The following is a 15,186-nucleotide window of genomic DNA, read 5'->3' as shown; positions in this document are numbered from 1 at the left end:
ATGTGTGTGTGCATGCATATATGTGTGGTTGTGTATGTGTGAATGTGTGTGTGCATGGCAGCATATGGTGTGTGGGAATGTGTGTGCATGAGTGTGTGTATGAGAGTGTATATGCATGTGTGTGCATGCACATACGTGTGGCTGTGTATGTCTGAGTGTGTGTGCACGTGTGCATGTGTGAGAGCAGGGAAAGTTTGGTTGTCCACTATCACCAACTTACCACACTGCGAACCAGTAGTTTTATTGCCAGCTTTACCCAGTGGCCAGGTAAGTTTCTATTGAACGAGTACAAAAAATGTTTTATGTAAATGTTAAAGGCACGCTTTAAAATTAAGTACCCATTGCATTTTGAAGTTATTTATTACGTGTTCTTACAAGCTAATATCTCTTTAAAGTACGATCTTTGTAAAACACTGTGTGATATGAAGCGAGAATTCTCGTGACCTGTCCGCTATGTGTGAAGCATTGCTACCTTGAAAATCTCCTGAGGTCGCCATGTGGACACACTTTCAAATAAACCCCAGTTGTCATTTCCCGTGAAAACGTAGGAAACGGAGGGAATCTGGTGTTCCCTTTGCACTCTGACCTGACTTGTTGGGTGTCGTTGTATTTCTGGCTGTTTCATACGACCCTGGGACATCGCTCCGTATTGTAACCCCGCGTGGAAGACATTTTATCTGAAACCTAAACCACCTCGAATCCATCACTTAACCATCGTTATGCTAAGATCAGCCGATCGGTGATCAGAAACAAAGTAGGAAATCGTTTTAAGGATGAAAATCAACTTGCATTTTTATCAGCCTCGGGCAATAGGCATTGTTTTCTTTCCTGGCAGAGACCCCCGAAGTGGTGGAAGACGGCCAGGGCAACTCTCTGAGTTCTGAGGACCCAGCAAACAGGTACCCGTGTGGCTTTTCCGGGGAGTCTGAGCCGACAGGTCCCTGAAGCCGAGTGCACAGGGGCCGGTGCGCGGAGCTGCTGGCCGCCGGCCCCCGTGGCTCCTCCCCTCTGCCCGTCAGACTCTGCCCTCTCTCCAGGGCCCCCAAGAGGGTCCCCCTGAACACAGGGCTGCAAGACGCTAGTGTTACTGTGTGGAAGACGAGCGGTGAGGCCACAGCCAAACAGAATGAGCCGTGCAGGCCCCAGGCTCCCTCGGGAGACGCGCCGTGTGCCTCAGTTTCACAAAGGCTCTTAGACCCTTTGATGGAAAGAGAAAGATGTTTAACTTTGTGTAAGCCAGATTTCACCTGAATCCTGCCCGCTGGTCTAATTACCGGCCTTTCTTCACACCACTTGCCTTTGCAAGTGCAGTTCCATCTGCTTGGTGTGCCCCGGAGAACCCCCTCCCCGGCAGACTCCTGTCACTCCTCAACGCTGGGCGTTCAGCGCTGGGCGGAGCGCCCGGTCGTGAGCAGCTGTGAGTGAAAATCAGCGGGAGAGCTGCGGTCCCGTCTGGGGAATGCGCCCCTGGCGGCGTGGTGGCACCTGTGTACTTCGGGGACACGCGGCAGCCGAGGGCGGGAAGGATGGTCCGTGGTGACGTACCGTTTGCTTTCCCTCAGTGAGGACCGGGCCCGAGCCGAGGACAGCCCCCTGGCCCGCTGGGTGGCAGACCCCGCCAACACCGCCTGGATGGACAGTAAGCTGCCCGCCCATCAGGGATGCCCACGCCCCACGTCCTCGCCATGCCCAGCGTTGGTGCCAGGCTAGCTGTGAGCCTCGTGCCCTGCGTCAGGGCTAAAGGTTATGACACTCGACACTTACCTCCCGTCAGTCACTGGGATCTCTGCCTCCCAACACGGCGCCCCTGGTGTTTGCGAAATGGCTGTGGGTTCCGGACAGAGGCGCTGCCCCCAGCCCCCAGCCCCAGCCAGCAGCCGCCACCAAGACACTGAAACGGCTTCTTCCCGCCGGCCAGTGCCTCTCCATGGGGAGTTGGGGGTGCAGCCACCACGGACCCCAGGCCTGGCCACGTGTGGTTAGAGAGGGCAGCTGCTTCAGCTGGGTTTACTTGTTGTTTTTTGTTACTCTTCACCCGAGGATGTTTTTCCATTGATTTTAGAGAGAGTGGAAGAGAGAGGGAGAGACAGAGAGAAACCTCGATGTGAGAGAGACACATCGATGGGTTGCCTCCTGCATGCGCCTCGACCAGGGCCCCCCCGGCCGGGGAGAAGCCTGCAACCGAGGTACATGCCCTTGACCGGAATCGAACCTGTGACCTTGTGGTTTCGTGGGAGGCAGTGGCGTTGGTGAAGTCCACGTCAGCACAGAGCCCTCTCCGACAGCCAGATGACTCACACGTCTCTGCCGCAGACACTCAGGGTTTGCCCACGGAGCTCCTCCCACTTAATTTAAGGAAACTAATGCTCCACGTGAAGCTGCTTGAGAAATCCTGTCCTCAGAGTCCAACATGTTAATGAACTAATCCCACCCGAGGATATTGTTCCCATTGATTTTTAGAGAGAGTAGAAGGGAGAGAGAGAGAGAGAAAACCACACCCAAAAACACTGTGAGAGAGACGCATCGATTGGTTGCCTCCCGCTCGTGCCCTGACCCGGGCCAGGGATCGGAGCTACAACCCGCGTACGTGCCCTTGACCAGGAATCCAACCTTTGACCCTTTGATTTGCAGGCTGATGCTCTAGCCACTGAGCACAGCGGCCAGGGCTTGAGTGCTCAGCATTTCTCCACCCGCCTGGGGCTGTCCTTCGCATCCAGGGCACACGCGTTGCCTCGTTGGCTCATGTGAAGTTTCCCACTTCGCCCTGTGGCACTGGGCGGTCCCTTGTTCCTGACACTAATGCCACCTCGAGTTTCTGTGTCAGGACACATCACCCTCATAAACTTCATGCTTATCAAAGGGCCCCGGGGAGACGTGCAGTCGAACACAGAATAATGGAGGGGGTTGGCCTGGAAACACAGAACTCCCTGTGGAGACTTCCCAGCCGGTCCATTTGGAGCAAGCATGTCAAACTCGCGGCCCACGGGCCGCATGCCTCCTTTATCTGGCCCGTGCTAGCCTTGGAGCTTGACATGCTTGCTTTAGAAGGATTTCCTTCAATCCCAAGACCACGCCCTGCCCTCACCGTAGTGCTCACGCCTGGCAGGTGCCGCACGACCGCACCAATGGCTGCGGGACGGCTAGCTCCCTGGAGACGGTGGCCTGTCCCCGGGAACGTGCATGCGGCTGGTCTGGCTCAGTTTTCACAGGTCCCTCCTCTCCTTCCAGACCCAGAGGAAGCCATTTACGACGACGTGCCGAGGGAGGAGTCAGACTCCGAACCAGGTGGGTCTCCGTCCGGCGCTGAGTGTTGGGTGACTGTTGGGCCGTCTTTCCTGGGCGTAAAGACGCCGCCTGTACACACTCCTCTCTGCGTGCGCCTGTGTGTGTGTCATGTCCATGATCTCTGTGTCTCTCAGTGTCTCGCTGGATCCGTGTGGTGGGCGCACCTGTGTGTGTTTACATCACAGCACTTCATAGAGGGACGGTATCTTTTTTATTAATTTCAGAGAGGAAGGGAGAGGGAGGGAGAGAGAAACTCAATGATGAGAGAATCATTGATCGGCTGCCGCCTGCACGCCCCAACCTGGGGATCAAGCCTGCCACCCGGGCATGTGCCCTGACTGGAATCGAACCTGGGAACCTTCAGTCCACAGACCAACGCTCTATCCACTGAGCCAAACTGGCTAGGACTAGAGGGTGTTATCTTAATTATCCTAAAGAAGCAGAAAGAGTTGAAATATGAAAAGTATGAATGAAAAGGTCGGAAACATGTAGGTGAGATGCACCAGCATATGTCTAATAAATGAGAAAATAGAAGAAAAGACTAAGAATGTTCTAGAATTAAAGGAAGACACAAGTTCCCAGATGGCAGAAATGCAGCTTCATAGTGGGCCGTGCATCAACCAGGCCGTACCTGGGCCCGTACAGGTGACACTGCGGCACTGCGTCCCGGCGAGCCCCGACAGGACACACCTGGGCCCGTGCAGGTGACACTGCGGCACCGCGTCCCGGCGAGCCCCGACAGGCCAGGCTGGCACGGTGCCCACGAGGAGCCGTGATTCAGGAGGAGGAGCAGCCGTCTCTGGCTGGGGGGCGGCAGGATGATATGCGCAGAGCGCCTAGGAAAACACGCCATCTCAGCCCAGGCTGCCGCCGCCAGCCGAAGTAAACCTCTTTAGAGAGAGATGGACACTGGGGAGAGCTCCCACTCACAGGCCTGAAGAAACACTTAATGTCGTTCCCACGTCAGGGAACAGGATGCACAACATAATGGGCAGCAAAGAGAACAGTGAGCAAATAAACTGACCGGTGAGTGAGACCGAGGGAACGGCACCGAGTCGGCAGCCGGCGAGCCGTGAGTGGGCCGGCCCGGGATCCTGCCGCCCTGCGGTGCTCAGGAGAAGCGTGTGGACGCTGGCTTCTGTGTGAGAGGCCAGGTCTCAGTCCATGGGTTACCGCTGAAAGGTCAGGAAGAGAGGATTTAACTTCAGGATTAGCAGAGCAACACCCAAGCTGGGAGCCAGCAGAAAAAATAGAGTGAGACGGCATGGCGTGCGGCATGGAAGGAAGACGGGAGAGCGAGCCCCAGTGTACTGCTACTTACAGCAAGTGTGATGGGACTCCAGTCGCCAGGAACAGAGGTTCTCAGGTTGGATAACAGCAAAGCCAGACACGTATTGTGAGCGCCACGTCAGGACACAGGACGTGTACGGAAGCATTTGTCCCTCAAAAGGAATCTTAGCCAGTGCTAACCACTAGATGGCCAGTATGACTGGGTAAGGTGTGATGTGTTAGCTATAAAACACGACTAATTAGAGCAGCGGTTCTCAACCTGTGGGTCGCGACCCCTTTGGGGGTCGAACAACCCTTTCACAGGGGTTGCTTAACAGTGGTCAGCAAACTGCAGCTTGGCAAACCACGGCTTGCGAGCCACATGCGGCTCTTTGGCCCCTTGAGTGTGGCTCTTCCACAAAACACCGGCTCTTCCACAAAATACCGACTTCTGCGCATGGGCCACGAAGTTTCAATCGTACTGTACGTGCGCACCCGCACGTGGCATTTTGTGGAAGAGCCACACTCAAGGGGCCAAAGAGTCTCATGTGGCTCGCGAGCCTCTGTTTGCCGACCACAGGCCTAAGACCATCGGAAAACACATATAATTACATATTGTTTTTGTGATTAATCACTATGCCTTAATTATGTTCAATTTGTAACAATGAAAATACATCCTGCATATCAGATATTTACATTATGATTCATAACAGTAGCAAAATTACAGTTATGAAGTAGCAATGGGAATAATTTTATGGTTGGGGATCACCACAACATGAGGAACTGTATGAAAGGGTCGTGGCATTAGGAAGGTTGAGAACCACTGAATTAGAGATTCCTCCACAAGAGAATGATGTCATAGTTCTAAACGTGTGTGCATCCAGCAACATGGCCTAAATGTATACAACAGCCAGGCCGGTGTGGCTCAGTGGTTGAGTGTTGACTTATGAACCAGGAGGTCAACTTCCGGTCAGGGCACATGCCTGGGTTGTGGGTTTGATCCCCAGTGTGGGGTGGGCAGGAGGCAGCCAATCAATGATTCTCTCTCATCATTGATGTTTCTATCTCTCTCTCCCTCTCCCTTCCTCTCTGAAATTAATTTTTAAAAGTCACATGACCACACACACCCCAAGGTGAAGTCAGAGTGGAAGTTAGGAAATGTTTTGACTTGAATAATAATGAAAATATTACATAAGAACTTATAGAGTGGATTTAGAATAGTCAGGAATTAAAGAGATGATGGCATCTGCTAAAAAAAACAAAAAGAATGAAAAATAATGAGCTCAGCATCTGACTGGGCAGAGTCAGAGAAAGGGGAGGGAAAGAGTCAAAATGATACACACACTGGAACCAGGAGACAGAAAACAGAAGAGAGGACCCACCAAACGCAAGCGTGATTCTCTGAGCATACAGAGCAGGAGTCCCCTGTGAGGACACCCGTGTCATTGCCTTGGCGTGTCCTTCCAGGTCAGAGAGGCTGAGGTGATAGAGCCCTTTCAACCCAGAAGCAGATTATTTATAGTCTTCTTAGGCCATTGACCCATCCGTCTATCCACCCACCCTTCCACCCACCAACCCACCCACCCATCCATCCACCCACCCACCCATCCATCCGTCCATCCACCTACCCACCCTTCCATCAATCCATCCATCCACCTACCCACCCTTCCATCCATCTACCCATCCATTCATCCACCCACCCATCCATTCATCCATCCACCATCCACCCATCCACTATCCATCCACCCATCCATTCATCTATCCATCTACCCATCCATCCATCCATCCACCCACCCATCCATCCACCCATCCATCCATCTACCCACCCTTCCATCCATCTACCCTTCCATCCATCCATCCATCCATCCATCCATCCACCCACCTATCCATCCATTCATCCATCCACCCATCCATTCATCCATCCACCATCCACCCATCCACTGTCCATCCACCCATCCATTCATCTATCCATCTATCCATCCATCCATCCATCCATCCACCCATCCATCCGTCCATCCACCTACCCACCCTTCCATCCATCTATCCATCCATCCATCCATCCATCCATCCATCCACCCATCCATCCGTCCATCCACCCACCCACCCTTCCATCCATATACCAATCCATTCATCCATCCATCCACCCACCCGCCCTTCATCCATCCACCATCCACCCATCCACTATCCATCCACCCATCCATTCATCTATCCATCTACCCATCTATCCATCCATCCATCCATCCATCCATCTACCTACCCACCCTTCCATCCATCCATCCATCTATCCATCCATCCATCCATCCATCCATCCATCTACCTACCCACCCTTCCATCCATCTACCCTTCCATCCATCTACCCTTCCATCCATCCATCCATCCATCCATCCATCTACCTACCCACCCTTCCATCCATCTACCCTTCCATCCATCTACCCTTCCATCCATCCATCCATCCATCCATCCATCCATCCATCCATCCATCAATCCATCCATTCATCCATCCATCCATCCATCCATCCATCCATCCATCCACCCACCCATCCATCCACCCATCCATCCACCCATCCATCCATCCATCCACCCATCCATCCATCCACCCATCCACCCATCCATCCATCCATCCATCCATCCACCTACCCACCCTTCCATCCATCTACCCTTCCATCCATCTACCCTTCCATCCACCCATCCATCCATCCATCCACCCACCCGCCCTTCATCCATCTACCCAACCATTCATCCATCCATGGATTTCGTGTTGGTGTGATTGTGGATTTCGTGTTGATGTGATTGTGGATTGCGTGTTGGTGTGATTGTGGATTGTGTGTTGGTGTGATTGTGGATTTCGTGTTGGTGTGATTGTGATTGTGTGTTGGTGTGATTGTGGATTGCGTGTTGGTGTGATTGTGGATTGCGTGTTGGTGTGATTGTGGATTTCGTGTTGGTGTGATTGTGATTGTGTGTTGGTGTGATTGTGGATTGCGTGTTGGTGTGATTGTGGATTGCGTGTTGGTGTGATTATAGAGTTCGTGTTGGTGTGATTGTGATTGCGTGTTGGTGTGATTGTGGATTGCGTGTTGGTGTAATTGTGGATTGCGTGTTGGTGTGATTGTGGAGTTTGTGTTGGTGTGATTGTGGATTGCTTGTTGGTGTGATTGTGGATTCTGTTCAGCACCAGGGGCCTCAGGATACAGATGGGGCTGAGGTGTCAGAGCTTTGGCATCTCCAACCCCCAGGTCCCACCTGACGCCAACCCGCCCCTGCTTTTCTGATGCTCCCCAGCCACTGGTGAAGTGAGGAGCCTGCGGGAACCGGTCGTGGGTGAGGTGTGCGCTCCTGACTTCATCCTGTGCTTATGCCGCAGATGAGATGATCTACGACGACGTTGAGAACGGAGACGAGGGTGGGAACAGCTCCCTGGAGTACGGATGGAGTTCCAGTGAGTTTGAAAGTTACGGGGAGCAGAGCGACTCCGAGGGAAGGAACGGTGTCCCCCGGTCCTTCCTGCGCAGCAGCCACAGGAAGCAGGTGCGTGTGCGGCGTCAGCTTACGACACATACCCGGGCCAGCCCGTGGGATGCCGGCTCACAGACGTGCACATGAGTGCTTTTGGGGTGTCGGCAGGCGGCTTGAGGAGAGCACAGGTATTGGCAGAAGAGAAGGGCCTAGTCTCCTATTTGCATCCCGTAGCAGTGCGTCACAGCAGGGGGGAAAGCACACGTGGAACTAAGTCCCTCAAAGGTCCTGGAGAGCCGGCTGTCCTGAGTGTTTAAGGAAGCAGATCACCGTCCTCTGAATTATTTGGGTTGTGCACACGTCATCTGCCCTGCACATGGCGATGGAACCGGGCCTGCCAGGCACACTGCGACCCGATGTCCCTCAGGGGCGGTGTGACTTCCGGGTGCCCACCACGAGCAGGGAGACATCACACAGACCACGTGACAGGACAGGCCCTGAGCTGCCCACGACCTCCCTGAGGGGAGTGTGTGTGTGACTCTGATCTCAGGTCCTTCAGGGGACGTAGGCATTGAGGCGTGGAGTCTGGGACGGGGCGGAGGCAGGTCAGGTGTGTGAGGTCTTGGGTTGCCATGGTGACTGGCTGTGCCACCTACACTCTGATTGTTGGGGTTTGGGCTGTTTCCAAAAGGGGTGGTTTGTACTGACATCTGCAGTGATGTCAGCATCCTCATGTACTTTCTGTGGAGGTTGAGATGCAGCCTGTGTGTGACCCGGTGAGTGTAGCAGACACAGCCTGTGTGTGACCCGGTGGGTGTAGCAGACACAGCCCGTGTGTGACCCGGTGGGTGTAGCAGACGCAGCCCGTGTGTGACCCGGTGGGTGTAGCAGACGCAGCCCGTGTGTGACCCGGTGGGTGTAGCAGACGCAGCCCGTGTGTGACCCGGTGGGTGTAGCAGACGCAGCCCGTGTGTGACCTGGTGGGTGTAGCAGACGCAGCCTGTGTGACCTGGTGGGTGTAGCAGATACAGCCCGTGTGTGACCCGGTGGGTGTAGCAGATACAGCCCGTGTGTGACCCGGTGGGTGTAGCAGATACAGCCCGTGTGTGACCCGGTGGGTGTAGCAGATACAGCCCGTGTGTGACCCGGTGGGTGTAGCAGACACAGCCCAGGTGACCTGGTGGGTGTAGCAGACACAGCCCAGGTGACCTGGTGGGTGGAATAGACACAGCCCGTGTGTGACCTGGTGGGTGTAGCAGATACAGCCCGTGTGTGACCCGGTGGGTGTAGCAGATACAGCCCGTGTGTGACCCGGTGGGTGTAGCAGATACAGCCCGTGTGTGACCCGGTGGGTGTAGCAGACACAGCCGGTGTGTGACCTGGTGGGTGTAGCAGACACAGCCCGTGTGTGACCCGGTGGGTGGAACAGACACAGCCGGTGTGTGACCCGGTGGGTATAGCAGACGCAGCCCGTGTGAACTGATGCCTCCCTGTGTGGCTCCGCCCACACTGGAACCAGACGCACGCACCCTGGAGGCAGCCTCCAGGGTTCGGGACGACCTGTGTCACAAACCTGGAGAGCAAGCTGCATTGCGGTGGGCATCTCAACTGCCCAGTGTTTGGACGAGCCTCTCGCGGGAACGCAGCTCCCTGCTGTCACCAGGATCGTCACAGCCGCCTCACCAGGGAGTGAAGCCACAGCCGAACTTGACTCAGTCCAGCCACGCCAACGCTCTGGTTTAAGCTGAGACTTGAAAGTAGCACTTCGGGGCCCATGGCACTTCGGGGCCCAGTTGCCGCAGGATGGGGTGCTCAGCGGTGCCGTGGGAGAGCGGGCAAAGCACCCTTAAACCCCGCCTCCAGTCAGCCTGGTCGAGGACGGTACAGGCGCCGGTCGGTCGGGTGGGGCCCCGCGAAGCCCGTTGGCGCCTGGGCGGCCCCCGCAGGGCCAGTGAGCACGTTGGCCGGAGCAGCAGCCTCCCTGCTAGAAGCCAGTGCGAGGCCAGCACAACGCTGACCGGGAGCACGTTGCCACGGCGACATCCTGGGAAGGGGCAGCCAGGGGTGTTCCAGGGGGCGGTGCCGCAGAAGGACCAAGCTCCTGGTGGAGAAGTCAGGTTGTGAGGACCACACAACGGCGCTGTCAGCTCCGGGCGGGCATCTGGCACAGCCGCCCTTTCCATCGGAAACGACTCTGTGTTCTCGTCCCGGCCTCTGTGGGGCGTGCTTCCCGGGGAGCAGGGCCCCGTGGGCATAGTGTGGACGTGTGGTCACACTGTGAGACCCCACTGTGTCCCCACCAGCTGCAGAGGGAGTCACCTTGCCTGGAGACTCATAGGCCCCCGCAGGCCCGTGATCAGGCTCTTCGCTTGGTGATGATGTACAGGCGTCCTTCATGCAGACCTCACAGGTCTGGTCATTTTAACCTCGTCAGGATGGATGGGGTGACTGGGCTCAGGTTTCTGTGTGTATTTGCCCTCATGGCATAGACAGTTCTCCTGGCCGGCTCACCTGGGATCGCATCTGTCTCGACGCTGTTGTCTTCACTCATGCTTATTTTTATTTTTTAAAATATATTTTTATTGATTCAGAGAGGAGGGGCAGGGAGGGGGATAGAAACACCAGTGATGAGAGAGAATCATGGACCGGCTGCCTCCTGCACACCCCACACGGGGCATCAAGCCCGCAACCCGGACATGTGCCCTGACCGGGAATTGAACCGTGACCTCCTGGTTTCATAGGTCAGCACTCAGCCACGGAGCCACGCCGGCCAGACTGCAATCACGCGTGTTTACTTCTGAGAGTCGGTGGGCCGGCCAGGGGGCTGGCGGCGTGGTTCCCGGGAGCCCTTCCAATGTGAGATTGTCTGACGTTCCAAAAGGAGGGTTTTGTGAAAGGATGTGTCTCTTTGTGCCCAGCTGTCCCACGACCTGGCGCGGGTGAAGGCGCGCTATGAGAGAAAGATGAGAGAGTTGGTGGCCAGCACAGTGGGCTCGGGTGAGATTCAGCAGCTAAAGCAGAAGCAGGAGCTGAAGGTAGCGTGGGCCCCTCCCCACCCGCTGTGTCCATAACCCGTGCCCGGAGCCCTGGGCCCTGGGGACTGCTTGGCCGCTGCCCAGGGAACTCGGCTCCCGGAGCTGCTCTGGGCCTTCGGGGCCGCCCAGACGCTCTCAGCAGGTCCCTGTCCAGCTGAGGGGCCATTTGCCCTCCTCCCTCCCCCCTCGCTCTCTCACCCCAGGCGGGCGGGCGGGCCGGGGGGCGGAGGGGTTTCTAGAGCCCCCCAGGTGGGCCTTCCCAGCCCATGGAAGGCAGGGCTCAGCTGCCTGCGGCCGGGATGTGGGAGAGGAGAGGCGGCCCCGGGGACAGAGCGCCCCCTGTAGTTGGGGAAAGACAGTGGCTTTTCCATAATGTGTCCACAAAGACACATGAATAGGTTTACGGTTACTTCCCAGTGACTATTAATGAAAAAATGCTCAGTTCCCCCAGTTTCACCGAGTCCTGCGGCGAGCACAGGGACAGCCCAGGTGGACGGCGGCCCCATCGTGTCCCGAGCACAGCGGGGTCCTGAGACCCGGGTGTGAGGGGCTGGGTTTGGGCGTGACGGCCAGTTCCTCGAGATGTGTTTTATTTACTTACTTATTTTATTATTTGTTGATTTTTAAAAATATTTTTATTGATTTCAGAGAGGAAGGGAAAGGGGGAGAGAGAGAAGCATCAATGATGAGAGAGAATCACGGATGGGCTGCCTCCTGCCGCCCCACACTGGGGATGGAGCCCGTAACCTGGGCCTGTGCCCTGACCGGGATCGTCGCTCACCCACGGCGCTGCGCCACCCGGGCCCTAGCGATGTGTTTTAAAGGCCACTGTCTCGTGAAGCTGCCTTCAGTTCAGTCTCCTCTCCTGTCCTGTGGCCGTTGCCCGTGTGCTGAGTGGCGCTTCCCTGGAAGTCTGCTTAGCATCGCCCCCCTACCCCCGCTGCTCTGTGCCAAATGTGTCTATGCTTGGGGCCTGGGAGCAGGACCAGAGCCCAGAGCCCAGAGTCAGCGAGGCTCGCTCAGTTAGGGTCAGGTGGGTCCCTGCGGGTGGCAGCATCTGGGCAGGGCCGTCCTGGGGAATCCAGGGTCCGGCGGGTTTCCGGGGAGCCCAGGCAGCCACCGGGAGTGTGTGAGGGTGGTCAGGTCCTCGGAGCGGTGTGGGAACCGGTGGACGGTTGGGAGCGACAGGGCCCAGGGGAGGCGGGCGCGTGGGCAGCCTTGGTGATAGTGGGCAAATACCTGAGGCCAGCTGGCTCCTCCCTCTGGCCGGACATGGAGCGGCTCTCCCCGCCTGGGGTGCCTCCCCAGCTCCTGGCCTGGACTCCTCGTCCCTGCACATGGGGGGTGGACCTCGGACGGAGCCAAGATGGGGACCGGCTGAGACGAGGCATAGCCACCGGGTCTGGGAAGAGAGTGGGGCTGGGGTGTGGGGTCGGGAGGTGACGCAGGGCCATGGTGAAGGGGAGCCTCGGGGTGTCGGGTGCACCGTCCTGGACGCCGTGGTTGGGTCGAAGGGATGCAGGACCCACAAGCCCAGCCGCTCACAGTGTGGACAGGTGGCAGAGTGGTCCTCCGGCTGCCGGAAGTGGGGGCCCTGTTGGGCGCTGACGTGGTTTGGCTTCAGGGGGTGAGCGTGGTCTTGGTAGACAGTTCTGGGAAGGCGCCTGGGGCACGGGCGTGGGGGTAAAGGGCTCGCAGACAGTGGGGCTGAGTGCAATGTGTGACGTCACCTGGAAGCTGCTCCCCGGGGGGCGGCGGGAGCAACCTGCTCACACCTGAGCCCCAATCCGCAGACACAGGGGCAGCCCCGGCTGATCTGACACGCCAGCCGCTCCGCACCTGGGCTTGCAGCGGGGCCCTGGGCGGTACCTGAGCCTCTCCACCAGGACCAGGGAGGCTGGGCCAGAGGGTGGGTCGCTGGGAAAGGCACTGGGTCTCCCGTCAGAGGCCGTCTGGGTTTCCCTGGAAGATGCCCTGGTCCCAAGGCCAGTCCTCAGACGTGAGCCCTTTAAAGAACCAGACGTGCTCTGCCGGCCGCTCTGAGACGCTCGCGGTCAGTGAGGCCCACGGCAGGGGCGTGCCTGTGGCTTCAGGAGTCCGCGGAGGCCTGGTCCTGCCCTCGCTGTCCCTCTGTCTGACCCTCTGTCTGTCTGCAGTCACTTTGCTACGTCTTACCATCGAGCGGGTGCCGCGCTCTGTGCAGTGGGCGGGGCTGTGGGCCGTGGACGTGGCTGCCCGTGGCTGGGGCGGGCTGCGGGCGCCAGGGCGGGCAGGTGTCCGGGCAGGTCTGCCCTCTCCGGGGCTGTGGCTTCACCGCCTGCGGGCTTGTCTCACCTGCCCGGTCTGCAAAGCTGCTTGTGCTGCCAGTGATTCTAACAAAGATTTAAACGTCAGGGGGACCCTGTAACCGTCAATCGAAGGAGGCTCTGTAGTTAAAGTTTGTTCTTCCTTTTTTAAAAAAAGTATTTTTAAATTGATGTCAGAGAGGAGAGGAGAGGGAGAGAGAAAATCCATGATGAGAGAGAATCATGGGTCGCTGCCTCCTACAGGCCCCCCACTGGGGATCGAGCCCACAACCTGGGCCTGTGCCCTGACCGGGAATCCAACCCTGACCTCCTGGTTGGTAGGTTGATGCTCAACCACTGAGCCACGCTGGCCGGGCTGTTTTTTAAAGAGACAGACCACCCCACACCACAAACATGCACTCAGGCCACCAGGAGCGCGCTCCCCGGCCCCACAGCTGCTCCCGGCCCCACTGCCGCTCCCGGCCCCACTGCCGCTCCCCGGGCCCCACAGCCGCTCCCGGCCCCACAGCCGCTCCCCGGGCCCACAGCCGCTCCCGGCCCCACAGCTGCTCCCGGCCCCACAGCCGCTCCCGGCCCCACTGCCGCTCCCGGCCCCACTGCCGCTCCCCGGGCCCCACAGCCGCTCCCGGCCCCACAGCCGCTCCCCGGGCCCACAGCCGCTCCCGGCCCCACAGCTGCTCCCGGCCCCACAGCCGCTCCCGGCCCCACAGCCGCTCCCGGCCCCACAGCCGCTCCCGGCCCCACAGCCGCTCCCCGGGCCCACAGCCGCTCCCCGGGCCCACAGCCGCTCCTGGCCCCACAGCCGCTCCCCGGGCCCACAGCCGCTCCCCAGGCCCACAGCCGCTCCCGGGCCCCACAGCCGCTCCCCGGGCCCACAGCCGCTCCCGGCCCCACAGCCGCTCCTGGGCCCCACAGCCGCTCCCGGCCCCACAGCCGCTCCCGGCCCCACAGCCGCTCCCCGGGCCCACAGCCGCTCCCGGCCCCACAGCCGCTCCTGGGCCCCACAGCCGCTCCCGGCCCCACAGCCGCTCCCGGCCCCACAGCCGCTCCCCGGGCCCACAGCCGCTCCCGGCCCCACAGCCGCTCCCCGGGCCCACAGCCGCTCCCCGGGCCCACAGCCGCTCCCGGCCCCACAGCCGCTCCCGGCCCCACAGCCGCTCCCCGGGCCCACAGCCGCTCCCGGCCCCACAGCCGCTCCCCGGCCCCACAGCCGCTCCCGGCCCCACAGCCGCTCCCCGGGCCCACAGCCGCTCCCCGGGCCCACAGCCGCTCCCGGCCCCACAGCCGCTCCCCAGGCCCACAGCCGCTCCCGGGCCCCACAGCCGCTCCCGGCCCCACAGCCGCTCCCCGGGCCCACAGCCGCTCCCGGCCCCACAGCCACTCCCCGGGCCCACAGCCGCTCCCGGGCCCCACAGCCGCTCCCCGGGCCCACAGCCATTCCCGGGCCCCACAGCCGCTCCCCAGGCCCACAGCCATTCCCGGGCCCCACAGCCGCTCCCCGGGCCCACAGCCATTCCCGGGCCCCACAGCCGCTCCCCAGGCCCACAGCCATTCCCGGGCCCCACAGCCGCTCCCCGGGCCCACAGCCGCTCCCGCGCCTTCTGCAGACCAGACTCCGACTGTGTTCTTGACAAGAAAGGGAAGTGCAGATGGGTTTGTACAGAGTCGCCCGCCCTCACGGTGCCGCCTCGTCCGCAGGTGCAGAAGCTGATGAAGGCGGCCAAGGAGGGCACGCGGGACGGGCTGGAGAAGACCAAGGCCGCCGTGAAGAAGGGCCGCTCCTTCATCCGGACCAAGTCCTTCATTTCCCAAGGTCTGCGCTGCGTCCCGCGCAG

The 15,186-nt window shown here is 59.1% G+C and overlaps 1 protein-coding gene across 7 annotated transcripts in view; it reads left to right on the top strand.

Annotated features, from left to right (window-relative positions):
* ARHGEF10 (Rho guanine nucleotide exchange factor 10) overlaps nt 1-15,186 on the top strand; it is a 59,522-nt gene that overhangs the window by 11,232 nt on the left and 33,104 nt on the right. For 6 of the 7 annotated variants that reach the window (XM_070408080.1, XM_070408079.1, XM_070408078.1 and 3 more), the window contains 6 exons: nt 836-899; nt 1,563-1,639; nt 3,229-3,285; nt 7,919-8,082; nt 10,929-11,045; nt 15,050-15,164. In XM_070408080.1, the coding sequence (XP_070264181.1) occupies nt 836-899; nt 1,563-1,639; nt 3,229-3,285; nt 7,919-8,082; nt 10,929-11,045; nt 15,050-15,164 (594 nt within the window). The remainder of the gene's footprint in view (nt 1-835; nt 900-1,562; nt 1,640-3,228; nt 3,286-7,918; nt 8,083-10,928; nt 11,046-15,049; nt 15,165-15,186) is intronic. The other variant, XM_070408084.1, reaches the window with a different exon arrangement.

The sequence above is a fragment of the Myotis yumanensis genome, unplaced genomic scaffold, assembly GCF_028538775.1.
Source record: "Myotis yumanensis isolate MYYU_CA2020_CCGP unplaced genomic scaffold, mMyoYum1.0.hap1 SCAF_3, whole genome shotgun sequence".
NCBI classification, from domain to species: Eukaryota; Metazoa; Chordata; class Mammalia; order Chiroptera; family Vespertilionidae; genus Myotis; species Myotis yumanensis.
This window is presented reverse-complemented; position numbering and strand designations above follow the sequence as displayed.